Genomic DNA, 17,867 nt, shown 5'->3' with positions numbered 1-17,867 from the left:
TGCTGGGAAGAAGGGAACGGAGGAGAAGAAGGAGGAGAAGAAAGAGGAGAAGAAGGAGGAGAGGAGGATCATAGGTGGGGCTGCGGCTATCGAGTGTCTTGTTGGCGATTATTCTATCAATTATTATTGTGATTAATCGAATAATCGTGTTATTAGTGTGGTTGGTACTCCTCCCACAGATTTGGCAGCACGCACTTGAGCCATATCTCAAATTGACCGGCTTCATCGGGAATGGTGTGCTTGTATTTTGTTAAGGGAAATGTTCTATAGTTTAATTGATATGAATTAAATTTCCCCATTGACATGAATGGGAAAATGCAAAAAATCCACATTCAAGTATTTTTTCCTCAGAGACTGTAAGCACTATAGTTACAAAACTTGGAGGGTAGGTTCATAATAATTACTAAAATTAATTAACTTATAATGTTATTGGTCGGCCTCATGTTGGCGCTATAACAGCCCACTTTACGTTTTGGCTTATAACTCTTGAACCGTAGGTCGTAAAATCAATTAAAATTTTTCCCTGGATTCCTTGGGTTTTTATTATATCAATGGATCGACGCATGCGTCGCATAGTCGATTCTTTCTTTTTCTTTTTTATAATTGACTAAGATTGGTTTTATCAACCACTTAATACCTGTTTTATATACAAAATTAGTTGCAGGACAGCTCACTATTTTGTGGCAGGAAAAAAAAGTAAATTTAAATAATATCCTTGAAAATCGATTACATAAAAAAAAGTACATTCATTATATTTTATGTTGATTATAACTGTTGCACGACTCATTCTAGGCATGATCGTTAAAGCATCTCCTGGTCAGGGAACCAAAGTGAAGAAGATGGGAGGAGGACCGGAGGAGAGGAAAGAGGACAAGAAGATGGCAGGAGAACAGAGAAAAGAACGAGAGGAGGAGGAGAGAAAGAGAGAGCGAGAGAAAACCACAGTGGAAAAGACTGACAGTAAGTCTAAGAGATTATCCCTTCTCTTTAAAGTCATTTATCGAGTATCTTTATCTTTTTTATCTTCTCGGTTGACTATATGTATATATTTATTTTTCTTCATGTCATGTGAAAGCAGGGAATCATAGCTTCAAATTGACATATTGGTTGTTCAGTTTGACCAACCAGTTTTGGAGATATGGCTTATAGAGTAATGTCTTGCAGAAAACAGCGAGTTGAGAAAACAGGCTTGAAAGGTTCACTTCTGTGGACTCTTAACATTACACCTAGCTACATGTTTAATCATTTATTTCATATTTACATGTCTTCTGTGGTCTCTAACATTACACCTAGCTACATGTTTAATCATTTATTTCATATTTACATGTCTTCTGTGGTCTCTAACATTACACCTAGCTACATGTTTAATCATTTATTTCATATTTACATGTCTTCTGTGGTCTCTAACATTACACCTAGCTACATGTTTAATCATTTATTTCATATTTACATGTCTTCTGTGGTCTCTAACATTACACCTAGCTACATGTTTAAGCATTTATTGCATATTTACATGTCGATTTCAGCTCTGACATTTATTGCAGACATGCTCTAGTATGTGAAGAGTCTGCCTGTGCTATTAACTCATTTTGGATAAAAAATAATATAATAAAATAGTTTTTCTCTTCTGCTGAACAGTTAGTCTTGCCGCCATGACTGTCTCTGTATCAAAAAGAGTCATTCACACAGCGACCATTTTGCTTTCATGTCATATTTGTTGGTGGGGAAGAAATTCCACCCAGGGTGGCCTTGTCATTATAACGGCAAGGTGTGTGAATGTGGGTAAGCATTGTGCAATGGACTAAACCTAGATGAACCCAAATTAACTTCACTTACTGTGTCTTAACTCATCTCAGAGAAGACGACGGAAGAGAAGAAAGCAGACAAGAGGAAGACGAGGGGGTCAGAGGAAGAGCGGAGGGAACAGGAAAGGAGTGAAAAGGGAGGGAAAATGCCAGAGGAGACGGAGAGAGAGAAGACCGGAGGAGAGACGGCGAAGAAAAACGAGAGAACCAGTGCCGTAGAGGAAGACAATAATAATAAAACGGACAAACCTCCCAAAATGACCGCAGGAGAGAAGACGCATGAAAAGAGGAGAGCAGCCGAAGACGCGGTGACGACGTCGCCCCCGAAAACGGCGAAACAACTCCGGACGCCAGGAACGACCACAGACGAGATGAAGACGCACGAAAGGAAGAGTGCAGAAGACGAGACGTCCGCCCCGAAAGCGACGACGCGGCATCTCCGGACGTCAGCCACGGGAGAGAAGACGGACGAAAGACAGAGTACAGAGGACTCCAAGACGGCCCCGAAGATTACAAGACAGCTCCGGACACCGGGACCAGTAGAGAAGACACCGGGACCAGTAGAGAAGACACCGGGACCAGCAGAAAAGATGGATGAAAAAAAGAGCAGTGCAGAAGAGAAGAAACCAGAGAAGAGGAAAACCAGGGTATCACAGTTGGAGAAGAGAGAACAGGAGAGAGAAGAGAGAGAGAAGACCCCGAAAACGACAAGACAGCTCCGGACGGCGGGAACGAGTTCTGGAGAAAAGACCGACGCTGAGCGGAAGACCGCCGCAGAAGGCGGCGCGGCGGCGGCGGCGGCAGCTACGGCCCCGAAATCGACGAGCCAGCCTCAGTCGCCAGGAAGGTCGCTTGCTGCGCGAGGAGAGAAGGATGAAGCGCCGGTGAGGGGGGGAGGAAGTGTGGAGGAACGACAGAAGAACATGCAGCCGGTGGTGCAGCTGCAGAAGAAACAGGCCGAGGCCAGACCGGTCGTCAGTCTGACCGACTCCACCCTGCACAAGATACACGGAGACATCAGGATCGCTCTGAAGAACGACAAACCTGTGAGCTGAAGCACATGCATGCAGGCTCTCTCTCTCTCTCTCTCACACACACACACACACACACACACACACACACACACACACACGTTCGCACACCCATACATACATACACAAGCCCACATTAGAAAGTAACTGGGTAAGCATCAATCCTAGAACCAGTGGTTCTCAAAGGCTTTTTGCCACAGCGGGCCCAGATAACTCTTAAATGTACAAATGGAACCAAATGCACACTTATTCCATGTAGGCACTCTGTCGAGTGCCTACTTCACTCTGTCGAGTGCCTACTTCACTCTGTCGAGTGCCTACTTCAAGAAATGCCCTGCATTTCTTTCCCCCACAGTTTTGTTTATTCAAGATTTCAGGGTATACAGTTAATCAGATAACATAACAATACATGTGACACACCCATACGGGACATTACCAAAAAGATAACATATTGTGGTAGCAAAAAATAAAAATAAATTGTATAGTCCTATACTAACAAGGAAGTGACACTGACCGTTAGGAACCGGAATCTAGTTTTGAAACAAGACAAACATACGACAGCATACAACAGATGCAGTACTTAGTTTAGACAGTTTTTGGTTAAGACTAGTCATTGTTTGACCAGTCATTAGTCCTACAACTACCACCTATCTCAAACCCTCACCCTAAACCTAACCTCCCACGTGGCAGCACACCTAAACCTAACCTTAACCTGGCCATGTCTAACCAATGACTAGTCTAAACTAAGTATGCACCCCCCCACGACAACATGGCATGGTCAGTTGGTCACCCCTCCAAAACATAATGGACAGTGAGTGGGGGTGCATACTTATTTTAGACTAGTCATCAGTTAGACGTGGGTTAAGGTTAGGTTTAGGTGTGCTGCCCCGTGGGAGGTTAGGTTTAGGGGGTGCATACTTATTTTAGACTAGTCATTGGTTAGACATGGGTTAAGGTTAGGTTTAGGTGTGCTGCCCCGTGGGAGGTTAGGGTTAGGGTGAGGGTTTGAGATAGGTTGTAGTTGTAGGACTCATAATGACTGGTCTAACCAAATGACTAGACTAAACTAAGTACAGTCTAAACTAAGTACTGCACCCCTAATAATAAATATACTGAACAACCCCCAGCTGCGTCGGAGGTCGCGTCTATCATGATCAGAGTCGGGTTTAAAACTAATCCAATCTGGAAGATCTTGAAACTAAGTTATTTACCAGGTGCCCCAGGTGTCCTCAAATTTGGATACCGAGCCTCTCAGGGTACATATTTTTTTGTTTAATAAAGTAAGAGTACATCTCTAATCCAGTGAAGAAGATGGGTTGGGGGAGCAGAGGACTTCCATTGCATCAGAATTAGACGCCTAGCTAAGCACAGTGCTGCTTTAATCTGATACACATTAAATCTGTCATTCTTTGTTTTACGTGTGTGTGTGTGTGTGTGTGTGTGTGTGTGTGTGTGTGTGTGTGTGTGTGTGTGTGTGTGTGTGTGTGTGTGTGTGTGTGTGTGTGTGTGTGTGTGTGTGTGTGTGTGTGTGTGTGTGTGTGTGTGTGTGTGTGTGTGTGTGTGTGTGTGTGTGTGTGTGTGTGTGTGTGTGACAGGACGTGAGCGGGTGTCTGCTGGCCTTGGACCAGCTCAGCATGGTGTACGTGACAACGCAACACGTCCAGAGACACAGTGAGCTGATCGCTACGCTCAGAAAGGTAACGACACACACAGTACATCCATTACACACATACAAATACAGAGAACACACACATCAAATAGTGGAAATAGCAAACGCATTGTGTGTGTGTGTAGATTATTGGTGGAAAATAAAATTGATTCTTGGATTAATTGCGATAAAGTAATAGTGATTATTGATAGATTCACAAATGTCAATCTATTATTTAAAAATATATATTTGATATTATTTTACAAAAAAGGACTAGTTTTCTGCAATTGTTGATGTTGTCAAATATGACCTTCCTAGTTGACAGTGACACATCTCTTCTCTTATTAGCAATACAAGATGATGGAAGTAATATATCCATCGTACCTAGGCTGCCAGGATTGTATTATTACCTTTTGGAGCATAACGCCGAAGTATTTGCAGCTTTAATCCATGAAAATCCCCTTGAAAATAGTCCCATGGGTCCCATAGTCCAACAGGCTGCGATGGCTCGCAGAGCCCAGTCTAAACCACCGTCCACATGCATTGAACTCATTTTCCCAGAAGCCCTTGCAGCCCGGAGCACTGCTCGATTTGCGGTTTCGTCGTCATAACGCGACGGCCTCGTCACCGGGCCAAATTTCGTTTTAATAATAAAAAACGGCAAAATTACCGGTAAACACATTAAACAAATAGCGGGTTTAGCGTAATAAGCGGCACCGAAACATGGATTAAATAGCGGGGAACACGGGTTATGCAGTAAAACTGTTTTAACCCATTTTGGGCGGGAACCCCTTTTGGTGTTAGCATTATGTTATGCTTTAGCTATTCAAAAACAGCAGATCTACAAGCTCATAGCGCGCTACGAGCTTGTAGGTCTGCTATTTTTTTTAAATCGAAGAACGACTGACATAGAAACATAGCTTTTTCAAAAAACTGTCAGGATGTAGAAGACATTTTTTGAATCTGATCTCAGGTCATCGGTAATCAAATCGTCATCTGATTATAGCCCAATTAACCGGAATTAATCGAATCATAGCTCTCTGAATCGGAATAGAATCGTCAGCTACTTAGCGATTTCCGCCTCTAGTGCAGATTGTCTATGTTCACTATATTTGTATGACAACCGCCGTGGTGGTCTTCAATTCGGTTCTTATATAAAAAAAGTTATGTGTTTCTCAGTTATTCTATTAATTGGAAAAGTAGGAACTGTCGAGAATAAATAAAACTTGAATGAATGAATGAATTATATTAATTGGAAAAGTAATCAAAAGAATGTCAAATAAAAGAATCAATTGTCCCAGCACACACACACACACACACACACACACACACACAGTGATAAGAGACAGACACACGTTGACATGTGCGTGTTTGTGTGTGCCTGTGTGTGCGTTCAGATGCGTAGTTACCGTGCCAACCAGGCGGTGATGGACAAGGCGTCCATGCTGTATCACCGCTTCAAACACACCTACCTGTTGGAGGAGAAAGAGATCGTCAGCCCCGCCTTCCTCCGCTCCCTATTGGAGGAGAAGGAGCGGGAGGAGGAGCAAAGGGCGGAGAGGTGGCAGGAGAAGAAGAGGAGGAGAGAGGAGGAGAAGAAGGGGAGGAGAGAGGAGGAGAAGGGGAGAAGAGAGGAGGAGGAGGGGAGGAGAGAGGAGGAGGAGAAGGAGGGGACAAGAGAGGAGGAGGGGAGGAGAGAGGAGGAGAAGGAGGGGAGGAGAGAGGAGGAGGAGGGGAGGAGAGAGGAGGAGGAGAAGGAGGGGAGGAGAGAGGAGAAGGAGGGGAGGAGAGAGGAGGAGGGGAGGAGAGAGGAGCAGGAGAAGAAGGAGAGGAGAGAGGAGGAGGAGAAGAAGGAGAGGAGAGAGGAGGAGGAGAAGGAGGGAAGGAGAGAGGAGGAGGAGAAGGGGAGGAGAGAGGAGGAGGAGAAGGGGAGGAGAGAGGAGGAGGAGAAGGAGAGGAGTGAAGGACAGAGTGAAAAGGTGAAAGAAGAAGTAAAGAAAGAAGCAATGGTTGTTGGGGAAGGAGAGATGACAGCAGGTGAGTCTGTCTGAGTTTCTTTATTCTTTATTATTCTGAGTAGCAGCTACTCTTCCTGAGGTCCACAACAAACATGACAATACATACAATTACAACACAGTCCAAACGTTTGCAGCGATATTGGGCTAATAGAGCTACCAATATGTACGACACAGTAGTCGGCGACAGAGCCAAATATCAAACCTGCTAGATATTCAGAAACGCTCGGGAAGGAGTCTGCGAGCGCTTTTATCTGCGCTGGATCTTCTCGCAGCTCCTTTCACACACAGCCAGCAAAAACTCGCCGATCGAAGCCCCGATCTTGCGTCAGATCTGGAGTTTTGTCGGCGAGCGCCAAAAACAGCATAAATATCGTGCAGTTTGTACGAGCCATAAGGAACCTCTTCAGTGATCATAGTGGGTAATGTGTTCCATATTGTAATGGCCCTAAATCATTACATTATATCTGCAGTGCATACTGCATTTTCTTCTGGGATTTTCTTTAACGTGACCCCTAGTAGCCTGCCTGGCAGCATCATGACTATTATATGACCATCTCTCACATGCTGTACATGTGAATACATGTACAGACAAACTGATCGTTTACTGTGACAAATATTCCTAAAGAAACTGTTGTTGTCTTTCCTCTGTTTCAGTGGAGTGTTCCTGATGCTGCAGTCTGGATTGGTGGGACAGACTGAGGAAGGTCACACCTCTGTGGAATCATACTGTGTGTGTGTGTACACACACACACACACACACACACACACACACACACACACACACACACACACACACACACACACAGTATATTCCACAAAATGTATAAATATACATTTATATATATAAATGGTGCATTTATATAGCGCCTTTGTCCAAGGCGCTTTACATAGATTCACACACACATTCATACACCTCTACATAGATTGTGCTTTACATTCACCCATACACACACACGCGCACACACACACACACATTCATACACAGATGGTGGAGGAAACCATGCAAGGAACCAACCTGCACATCTGGAGCAATTATGGGTTCGGAGTTTTGCTCAAGGACACTTCCACATTAACTCTGGGGGAGCCCACAGGGATCGAACTGGCAACCACACAGTTCTCATTCCTGAGACACTGCCGCCCCCAAAACGTATTGTTTTATCTGAGGGAGAACCACTTAACTCATTTTATTATTTTATTATTTTTTCATAAATCAACTCTATTGAACACCTTTTAAGTCTGTGTGTTGGTTAAGAAAATATGTAACCAATTAAGTATTAAAAAGCACTTCTTAACAAACCTCTGAACTCCATTGGATCCTCAAACTATCTGCAAAGGAGAAAAAAAAAAAAAAAAGGTGGTTTCCTCCTGACAGCAACGATATATTTTTATATACACAGATAATATAAAGCAAATCCTTTGCACACCAACATGGTGCTTCAAGTGCTTCAGATGTGACCAAACTAGAGCTGATAAAAGAGAAGAATTCCCCCACCACATTTCCCCCACTTTAAAAAAAATCATTTTCAAAGTTAAAGTATTCAAGTTTCTGTGAGTTTTATATATGTTACCAATGAAAAGTTTGAATAAGTTCTAATTATGTTGGATAACATGTCCAACAATGTCCTAAAAAAAGTAAGGCTTTTGGACATACACGGTGTGAGTGTGAGTTTTTATGTTTTCTTCAATGTTCACAAATCATGGCAGAAAGAGTTCTTCCTTTTTAAGGTGGTCCTACAAGTGGTACACATTTTAAGAAATGTACAAAAGACAACCGGGTGTTGAAGTTATTTTCTTTTTTTTCTTTTTCTGTTAGAAGGCACACCACAGATCAGCCAAATTATGTAAGTTCAATTTGATTGTACTGTAATTTTGTGTTTAGGCTCCATGTTTTTTTTTTTGATGAGTAACACACACACACAATAACTGCAAGCCTTAACTGTAAACTGATAATATTTAACGTTGGCAGTATTATCTTCTCTCAAGTCAACACATTATATTGATCATTCAAATCACATGTCCTATTCTTGTACATTTGAGATCTTTATACTCTGTCTATGTTTTATATACAGGTGTCGTGAGAGTTCCACCACTGTCTTTTTAGAGACGGACAATAGGAAAGGTTTTTATTTACATTTGAACACGTTTTCGTCTGTACAGCTGTTTTAAGGACTAACTCTGTGAAGAAGTTGGTCTCGGGATCAATAAAATGTGATTTGTTTAAATGTTGCGCTTTTTGTGAACATTTCTTACGTTTTCACGTGGCTGTCATTCCCTTCTGTGACCAATATCTCCTTTGAGTTAATTCTCATCTACTTTAACATTCAGTGCCACCAGGTGGACACCAGATTTAGCCACCGAAGCCCATTATAAATAAAAGAAAGAAAATGTAATTCTATTGTGCATGTAATGTGCATATCATCACCTGCACACCAGATTAGTTGAATTTTCAAAATATGGATTCATATTTTTTTAGGCGCCATTGACACTCTTGGCCACCAGGGGGAGGCGTCCAAAGGCGTCATGTGGCACTGAGACAGTTTCAAGCCTTGATATCATAGCTATGAGCTTGTAGATCTATTTTTGAAAAATCGTCAACATCTGGCGCAAATGTGAATGTTTTCAACTCAAATCTTTGTTTCTGATGGGGGTCAGTGGCCAATTTCATATATTTTTGGACATAATTATTAACAGGGTTTTTCAGAAAACTGTCAGGATTTAGAAGACATTTGTAGAATCAATCTCCGGTCTAAATGGGTTGACTTGTGAGTATGAGTGGCTAACTTTTAGGAGGAGCCAGGCTGGCTGCTGATTGGCTGAACTATAAAGCAGGCTGGAAGCAGCATTCCGATGTCTTCGGCCTCCAAACACCGGCGTTGTGTCTTTGGTTTGATTCAGGAGGGATGGAACGCTGCGCTATACCATACACTGCATCACGAAGGTAACTAAACATCAACCTTTAACTTTGTTTAACCCATTCTGACCTGAGATCAGATTCTAAAAATGTCTTCTACATCCTGACAGTTTTCCATTCTGACCCGAGTTCAGATTCTAAAAATGTCTTCTACATCCTGACAGTTTTCTGAAAAAGCTATGTTTCTATGTTTGTCGTTTGTTCCCCCCCCTCTGCCTCCCAGGTGGTAGAGCCATCACTGCATGCCTGGCTGACATCTCACAGTGGATGACTTCCAACCACCTCAAGCTGAACCCAGACACGACTGAGCTTCTGTTCTTCCCAGCTAAGTCCTGCCCTATGCGGGAGCTAACTTTTGCTCCCATCTGTCCTGTCACCCCCATCTCTCTCCCCATTTCCTGTCAGCCTACTTTCTATCCCTCCATAAAAGCCACAAAAAAACCCATTAAAAAATAAAGTTCTCAAAGAGTATTTACGGGTGGCTGCAAATTGAAACTCAAAAATCTCAAAAGTCCCCCCCCCCCTCTTCTGTACTTCTGGGGGGGGGGGGGGGGGGGAATCACACCCGTGTGAAGTGAAGGGCTCTCTTATCATCGTACATCATCCAATATTGACCATATACCGACCTTGAAACAGTTACGTCACCAATAATAGTGGTCCCTTATTGGCCAAGGGTCTCCACCGACATACCGACAGCTGCAATGAGATGTTGAAGTCTCAGTTCAACATCTCATTTATGATGAGTTGATTGTTTGTTTTTGTCTCCTATAACCTCACCTGTTCCTGTTACTTAGCAGCCTTTATTCTTTATTCAGATACAGTAGTTCCCCATTAGCTGCCACAGAAGTAGAAGTAGCAGCTATTCTTCCTGGGGTCCATGACAAACAATACATATAGAACATATAATAAAATACATACATAAATGGATGCACCTGGGACGTATCCTCAGTGATGTATCCCAAGGTCATCGGGGTTTCGGGTCTCGCAACATCATACCCCTCACTCAGGTGACCCAGCCGGGAGTGATCAAGTCCCGACTTACGTCCCAGTAGCTACCCTCGATAAGTCCCATTAGGGAAAAACCAGGGCCACACAATCCATTCCTCCTGAACTACTCTGCCGGGACTGGGAGGTACCATTCTGGCACATGGAAGGATTAGGCTCTGTGGGTTGACACCTGTCCGGGCCCCTCCTACGTCTCACCAGGTCCACTCCTGCTCTCACCAGGTCAGGCCCTGTGTGTTGCACCAGACTCCCAGCACCAGGCACTTCATTCAGGAATGGTGGATTCTCAAGCCGCAACAGTTCCGCAGGCTCCACCTTGCCCTTGGTGGTGCCGCAGGCTCCGCTTGAGGCTTGCATGGCCCTCCTAAAGGCCTCACCGTGGGTTTGTTGGGCTTCTTCCTCACGGAAGACACAGGCTGGGGCGCTAACCCATACTGCTCCCGGGTGCCGTCTAATTTCCGGCTGCCACCCGTCTCTCCGGTGGTCACCAAACTATTCCTGGTTGTCACTTAGTCTATTCCTATGAGTCACTATAAATAGAAGAACTAAATACATACATAAATGGATGCACCTGGGACGTATCCTCAGTGATACAACACAACACAATCAAAAAATAACACTGCACAATAAAAACAGGTGCAATCTTGAAAAAAATACATTCATCATACAAATGCATTTAACCCATTTAGGCCTGAAAAAAATGACAGTTTTCTGAAATACCTATATGTTTCTAGGCCTATATCACTCAATATTTCAGGTCAAGGACCCCAAAAATTATCTGTAATTGGCCTCCGACCAACCATCTGAAAATATGTTGTTCCAGGGACCCTCCAGAAGCAAAGATTAGTTAGTTAATTAGTTAAAAAATATATTCCAAATTTGAGGCACATTTTCACGATTTTTCAAAAATAGCAGACCTACAAGTTCGTAGCTACGAGCTTGTAGATCTGCTATTTTTCAATAGCTAAATTATAACATAATGTTTAAAACACCAAAAGGGGTTCCCGCCCAAAATGCATTTAAGACAGCCTCCTGCTGTTGCAGCTATACACACATTGTTCCCATGCGGGGATTAATAATACGTGCCGGTTATGTTATCTAAATTACACATACTTGATGAGTTTATTGGTGTGAGAAACTGAACAAGAGAGAGAAACATGACGCAGGCGCCATGCACGACAAACAAGCCCCTCCTTTAACCCATTTTGGGCGGGAACCCCTTTCTGGTGTTGTAAGCATTATGTTATGCTTTAGCTCAGGGGTTTTCAACTGATTATGAACCAGGGACCACTACCCTGACTGAGAATCAACCTGGGGACCACTGTTGTGTTGGGAGGGGGGATAATATGGACGTGGTGTGGGGGGGAAATTAACCTTCCATATTAAAATCATGTTGCTGTTCATTGTAACTTACTGTATGTATGCGCGAGCAGACCACCTTATAATGGTGACTCAACCAGGCAAACCGGTACAGTTTCCCTTGAGATTCTACCTCCCTGACAACTGACAACATCGATCGAGCGTCATCGTATGTCACCACGTCATTTACTGCATTGTTTCTCAACTTGTGGTCAATACAATAAATTAAAATACAAATCTTCACTTTCCTACATTAGGCCTACTAAATGCATGGTCAGGGACCACATGCAATACCTTCACGGACCACCAGCGGTCCACGGACCACCTGTTGAAAACCCATGCTTTAGCTATTTAAAAATAGCAGATCTACAGGCTCATAGCGCGGCACTATGAGCTTGTAGGTCTGCTATTTTTTTTTTATCGTGAAAATGTGCCTCAAATCTATATATTATTACAGAGTGAACATTTTAACTCAAATCTTTGCTTCTGGGGAGGGGGTCCCTGGAACAACATATATTCATATATTCAGATGGGGGGGGGGGGGGGGAGGCATATTACATATAATTTTTGGGATCCTTGACATGAAATATTGAGCACCACTGATACACAAACATAAGGTTTTTCAGAAAACTGTCAGGATTTTTGAAGACATTTTTAATGGGCTAAATGGGTTAACATGACTTTTATTGTTACCCTTACCCCTGGCAAATATTTGCACAAGATGTTTCCAGTGCAAGGCCTTTCCCATGTCCAATCCATTCAGGACTCAGATGTCATATATATATATATCTTGTGCAGTCCATTATCAAATCAAATTTCTATAGCACATTTAAAAACGACTCTCATCGTACCAAAGTGCTTCACAGGTCAAAGAAAACAATATGATACAGTGCAATACAATACATCAGTGAAACAATAAAAATAAAAAAATAAAAAAAAATAGAAGAGAGCAGTTAAAAGGCAGTACGGAGAACGTATCCTATAAAGTGCAAGAGTAAATTAGGGGGACTGGAAGGCTTGAGAGTAGAGGAACGTTTTGAGCCTAGACTTAAAACTCTCAGTGGAGGGGGCAGATCTAATAGTCTTATAATAGTCCGGCAGTCGAGGTGGACGGGTGGGAAATTTGGTACAGTATATAGTCTTTTTTTTTATTGGCCTAAAATATTGTCTATATTATATATACTGTGACGGCCCCTGTACCTTTAAGGAGTCTGCATGCTGTTCTGTGTCAGGCATGCTTAACCCAATCCCTTTGCAGTGTCGGATTGAGAGGGCGGAGCTTGCAATCTGCAGAAGGGGAGACACCTGGCCAGTGTCCTCCCCAAACACTATTAAAGCACCTGCTGTGATAATGTTCTGGTCTCCCCATTCCTCCTCAGGCAGGCTGCAGGGTAGCCACACCAGGGCAACTGTAATTTTGGTTACCTTTTGTTAATTGGGCAGTGTTCCCTGCCAGCTTAATTTGGAACGTTACAATGACTTGTTTGTTTACCTTTATTAATTAATTATTTAAATAAATATTTTTTTCTGCTTAAAACTCCGTCTGGTCTCCCCTCTTTGTTAAGGCCCAAGAGCCAGCCTTAACAATACACACACTGAATCCACTTGCTGAACGGCTGTCAGTATTGAGCAATGTTTTTTATAGGGGTTTCTTGTGACCCTACCATAAACAAACTTTCCTTATGCTTTAATATTTAATAATAATAATACATTTTATTTATAGCGCACTTTACGTTACGATACTTATTTAAGTATCATGTGACAAACTAGGGGGGTTTCATGATTCTGACCTCATCACATTTTGTGCTGACCGCATCACATTTGTCATGACGTCTACGAGTGTTTTTTGTGCAAAACTAATGCTTGGAATGGATTCAGAATCATGAAAACGCCCTAGTTTGACATGTCAGATGCTACTTAAAGCTAAAGGAAAGTTTGACATTTTTACCTGCCATAGGATGTTAATGGTAGGGTCACAAGAAACCCCTATAAAAACATTGCTCAATACTAACAGCTGGTCAGGAAGTGGATTCATGAATGTATGTATTATAGACAATATTTTAGGCCAATAAAAAAAGACTATTATTCCAAATTTCCCAACTGATTAACTTGAATAATTATGAACCTCCCCTCCAAGTGTTGTAACTGTTGGCCAAGCTCCGACGGTTTCTGAGAGAAAAATACCTGATGTGAATATGTGATGTGAGTTTTCGCATTTTCCAAGTAGATGGCAAATTTTAATGCACTAATAAATTAGTGCATAAATCAATAATTTGTTAAAGTGAAAAAAGGGCTTTGTTAAGACCTCCGTAATATTGTGGTCAATGACAGACAGACATTGAGTGAATTATAGTATGATGATTATATCAATTGTTTTTAATTATTATTCATGTCATGATTGTGTGTGAGTGTGTACTGTATGGGACCCGAATGGAAACAAGACAAAGGTCTTTCTTCGGTGAAATCCTTTTGGACAAAACGCCTGACTGTACATTGTGCTGTTTGCATTTATATGTAGTCTAATAAAATATTAAATCAATCAATGTTTATACATAAAAATAAAAAAATGACTACATCCTTTTTTTTTCCAGGGCTGGTATGGTAGATTTGACTGATTTAACTAAATTTAGAAACTTTTAGCTGGCTGTATTAGGGTCTTTGCCTATGCGTGTTCCAGTGTTGTTTTCGTCGACTAAAACTAAGACGAAAAATGTTCGTCAACTACCTTTTTCCACTGACGAAAACTAAATGGAAACTAAATAAAAACTAAGCTATGATGACTAAAACTAAGACTAAATATACTGACAACAAATAAAAATAAAAACTAGACTAAAATGACTAGTAGACAAGAGATCCACTATAAGTCATTTTACAATTAGTTGCATGCTGAAAATAGCCGATCTACAAGCTCACAACGCGTTGTGGAATGTAGATCTGCTATTTTCAGCAAGTGTAAAAACAGTCTTTATACGACGGCATCAAGGCCCACCAAAATACATTTTAGTCGACTAAAATCTTATGATATTTAGTTGACTAAAACTATAACACTAAAACATTCCAGGTGACTAAAATGTGACTCAACTAAGTGAAAACTATTCAAGAGACTAATGAGACTAATGACTAAAATCAAAATCTGCTGCCAAAAACAACACTGGTGTGTTCTCCGTTTTCCTGGGAAACTGGTTTAGCTTTACCTTTGTCTGAGTCATAATTATGGAAAATAGTTTTGCATCTGAACGCGCCCCCGTATCGTAAAACTGGCGAGCAGTGCATAATCCAGCAGCATCATCTCTGTCCTACAACTAGTGCTCGTTCCTTGTTACTTGTTCCTTAAATTCAGATATACCTAGAGCTACGTCTGGATTAAATGACATCAACCAGAACAGATTACCTTTTTTTTGTTTACCGACAATTGGACTATACTTTCCTGAACCAGACTGAGCACCACTCTCCTCCTGCAAGGCTCCTTTATATGTGCCATTCAGTAAGTTGCATTTTTTTTATATAAAGTTTGGACGCAACCTTCCATTCAATGGCTTTTTCTTTATTTGTATGTTATATTTTCTATGCGTAGATTGAAAGTCCTACTGAACACATCAAAAGTATGACAGAACATATCAATCAGAAACCAACTAAATACTCAAGTAAAGTGCAAATATTGTGATTTGTGCGGTCCCCCTTATTTTATCTACTTGTGGAAGTACATTTTATTGGTGTATTTGACTACTATTTTAGCGGTGCATTGGAATACTTATTAATTTATTCATGGATTGAGATGACTTGACTGGACTGGACTATGACGGACTAACAGTTTTATGCCAGTTTTATGCCCATCAGTGTTTTTCTTTGTCTTTGTGTTCTCTCTGTTGATACTGTTATATGTTGTGGTTGCACTAAACGGAATTTCGTTGTATGTCTCATACAGTGACAATAATTTAGTTTAGTTTATTTGATCATCCTTCAGTTTCAAATACAATATTTAAAGACAATGAATAGAATAGAATAGACTTTTATTTGTCATTGCACACAAAGCATACACTGAGCATACAAGGAAATTTCTAGGGAGCTCCCACATAACCGTAGTACATAAAAACACTGTATACAAAACAGAGTAAAGTGCATGGTGATATTTAAAGTGCATGATGGATTAATGAAAGTAAGCTGTTATGAAAACAAACCAAAACATGAAGATGATCAAAAGGAGTAGGCAGAAGCTAAAAGCTTATAAATGCCTATCCTACTTACATTTAATCGTATAATACTCATTACATTAACAGATTCACAAAACAAAAGTCAGATACGAGAATTCCACCCAACACAAAATCTTTCTCAAATGTCATAAATACCTAACATCTGAAACAAGTACTGGTGCCTTAGTTTACTCATATGTGAATCTAGATCATGAAATGTAGCAAATTTGTTAAAGAAAATGCTTCAACTTAAAAGGTATATTCAGTGATTTCACTTAATTCAAATATCACTTATTTTTTTGTTTTGTTGTGATAATCCTCCCTACTATAGAGTGTGCTGGCCATATAAGGAGTTCCTCCCTGTCCCCAGTTAACCCCTGGGGGTCAAAAAACCTTAGGTTTCGTTTTTGACTCTCTATCCTGATTGGACGAAAGGCTGGGTCCCACAGCCAAAAACGAAACCTAAGGTTATTTGAGTGAAATCACTGAATATGCCTTTAAGTCAGGGATTTTCAACAGGTGGTCCGTGGACCACTGGTGGTCCGTGAAGGTATTGCATGTGGTCCCTGACCATGCATTTAGTATTGTAGCAAAGTGAAGATTTTGTATTTTCTTCCACGGAACGATGCACTACTTTTGGCGGACGTGGAAGTGCATAAATGTTATCAGTTACTGGGAAGTCTGAGGTTAAGACATTCCAGTTCTCAAGAAGGGTGCAGTCTACCAGCTTACCTGATGGAGTCATCATTATTAGGAAATGTGCCCATTTGTCTGCTCAAGTGTAACCGTGGGATAGGAATAGATCAGTGGTTCTCAAAAGATATATCTTTTGGCTCTACAATTTGTTGCACATATATAGTATCGTGCAATGAATGGAATCAAGCCCTTAACGGTCATGATTTAATTTAAATATTTTTATTAGCTATCGATTCAAATATTTTCTTACATTTGATGGACTTTTGAAATACTGTATTATTTAAACATATTTTAATACATCTAACAAAGACATTTTATTTATATTTTAAAACATTTCCCATGGACCACCTGCAGGCCTATTATGCCATGGACCACTAGTAGTCCGTGGACCATCTGTTAAGAAACAGTGGTATGGATATATTGCATAGCATTAGCAAGTGTTATGAAAGGGCTAAGCTTAGCCCATATACCCTCCCAACACAACAGTGGTCCCTAGCTTGATTCTTAGTCAGGGTGGTGGTTCCTGGTTCAGTTTCAGTTGAAAACCCCTGACTTAAGTGATTGGCACATAGCATACACATAGTAAATTTAGCCAAAAGCTTATATTTCATACATAAACATTGTCACAACCTACTGTGTAATGAAAGGTAGAAAAGAAAAGCAGTGCACCTCGGCCCACAAAGGCTACAAATCTATCAAATTGTTACCACACCCCCCTAAATTGAATGGTTACTTTGGTCCGACATAGGTTCAAGTTCAAGTTTATTGGTCATTTAAAATAAACACACCTTATACAATGTATTCAGGGTTATTCTTTTGTTGACCAAAAGGGAGTGTTTGGCAGAAGCCTCAGCTTATAATGCCAGCCCTTTTAATATTCAAAATAGCTATAAAAAGGATGAAGATACAACAAAAAAACTAAACAGACAGAAAAACAAAACAAGCATAACAAAAAAAATCAAGACAAAACAAAAACAAAACATACAAACAAGGACAACAAAAATAATAATAATGATAAACGCAAAGGAGGAAGGAGTATTTTGGTTATCCTTTTGATATCAATCCACTTTGTAATTGTCTATCATATTGTTTTTAAGAGTTTTTTTAAATAAATGTAATGAGCTGCTTAATTTTACCTCTTTATTGAGGCTGTTCCATAATGTTACTCCTGCGAATGTTAAAGATCTTTGTTTGCCATTTGTTC

General features: G+C 41.0%; 1 protein-coding gene across 1 annotated transcript in view; it reads left to right on the top strand.

The window, feature by feature from the left end:
* Nucleotides 1-6,085, top strand: part of LOC310875590 (uncharacterized protein) — a gene marked incomplete at its 3' end in the record, with an annotated part of 16,546 nt that extends 10,461 nt beyond the window's left edge. The window contains exons 12-16 of the mRNA XM_083788882.1: nt 1-74; nt 793-960; nt 1,857-2,851; nt 4,432-4,533; nt 5,882-6,085. The exon at nt 1-74 is cut by the window's left edge and continues 636 nt beyond it. Of these exons, the coding sequence (XP_083645008.1) occupies nt 1-74; nt 793-960; nt 1,857-2,851; nt 4,432-4,533; nt 5,882-6,085 (1,543 nt within the window). The remainder of the gene's footprint in view (nt 75-792; nt 961-1,856; nt 2,852-4,431; nt 4,534-5,881) is intronic.
* Nucleotides 6,086-17,867: the final 11,782 nt, after the last annotated feature.

Source organism: Protomyctophum parallelum, assembly GCF_964188405.1.
Source record: "Protomyctophum parallelum genome assembly, chromosome: 18".
Taxonomy (NCBI): domain Eukaryota; kingdom Metazoa; phylum Chordata; class Actinopteri; order Myctophiformes; family Myctophidae; genus Protomyctophum; species Protomyctophum parallelum.
This window is presented reverse-complemented; position numbering and strand designations above follow the sequence as displayed.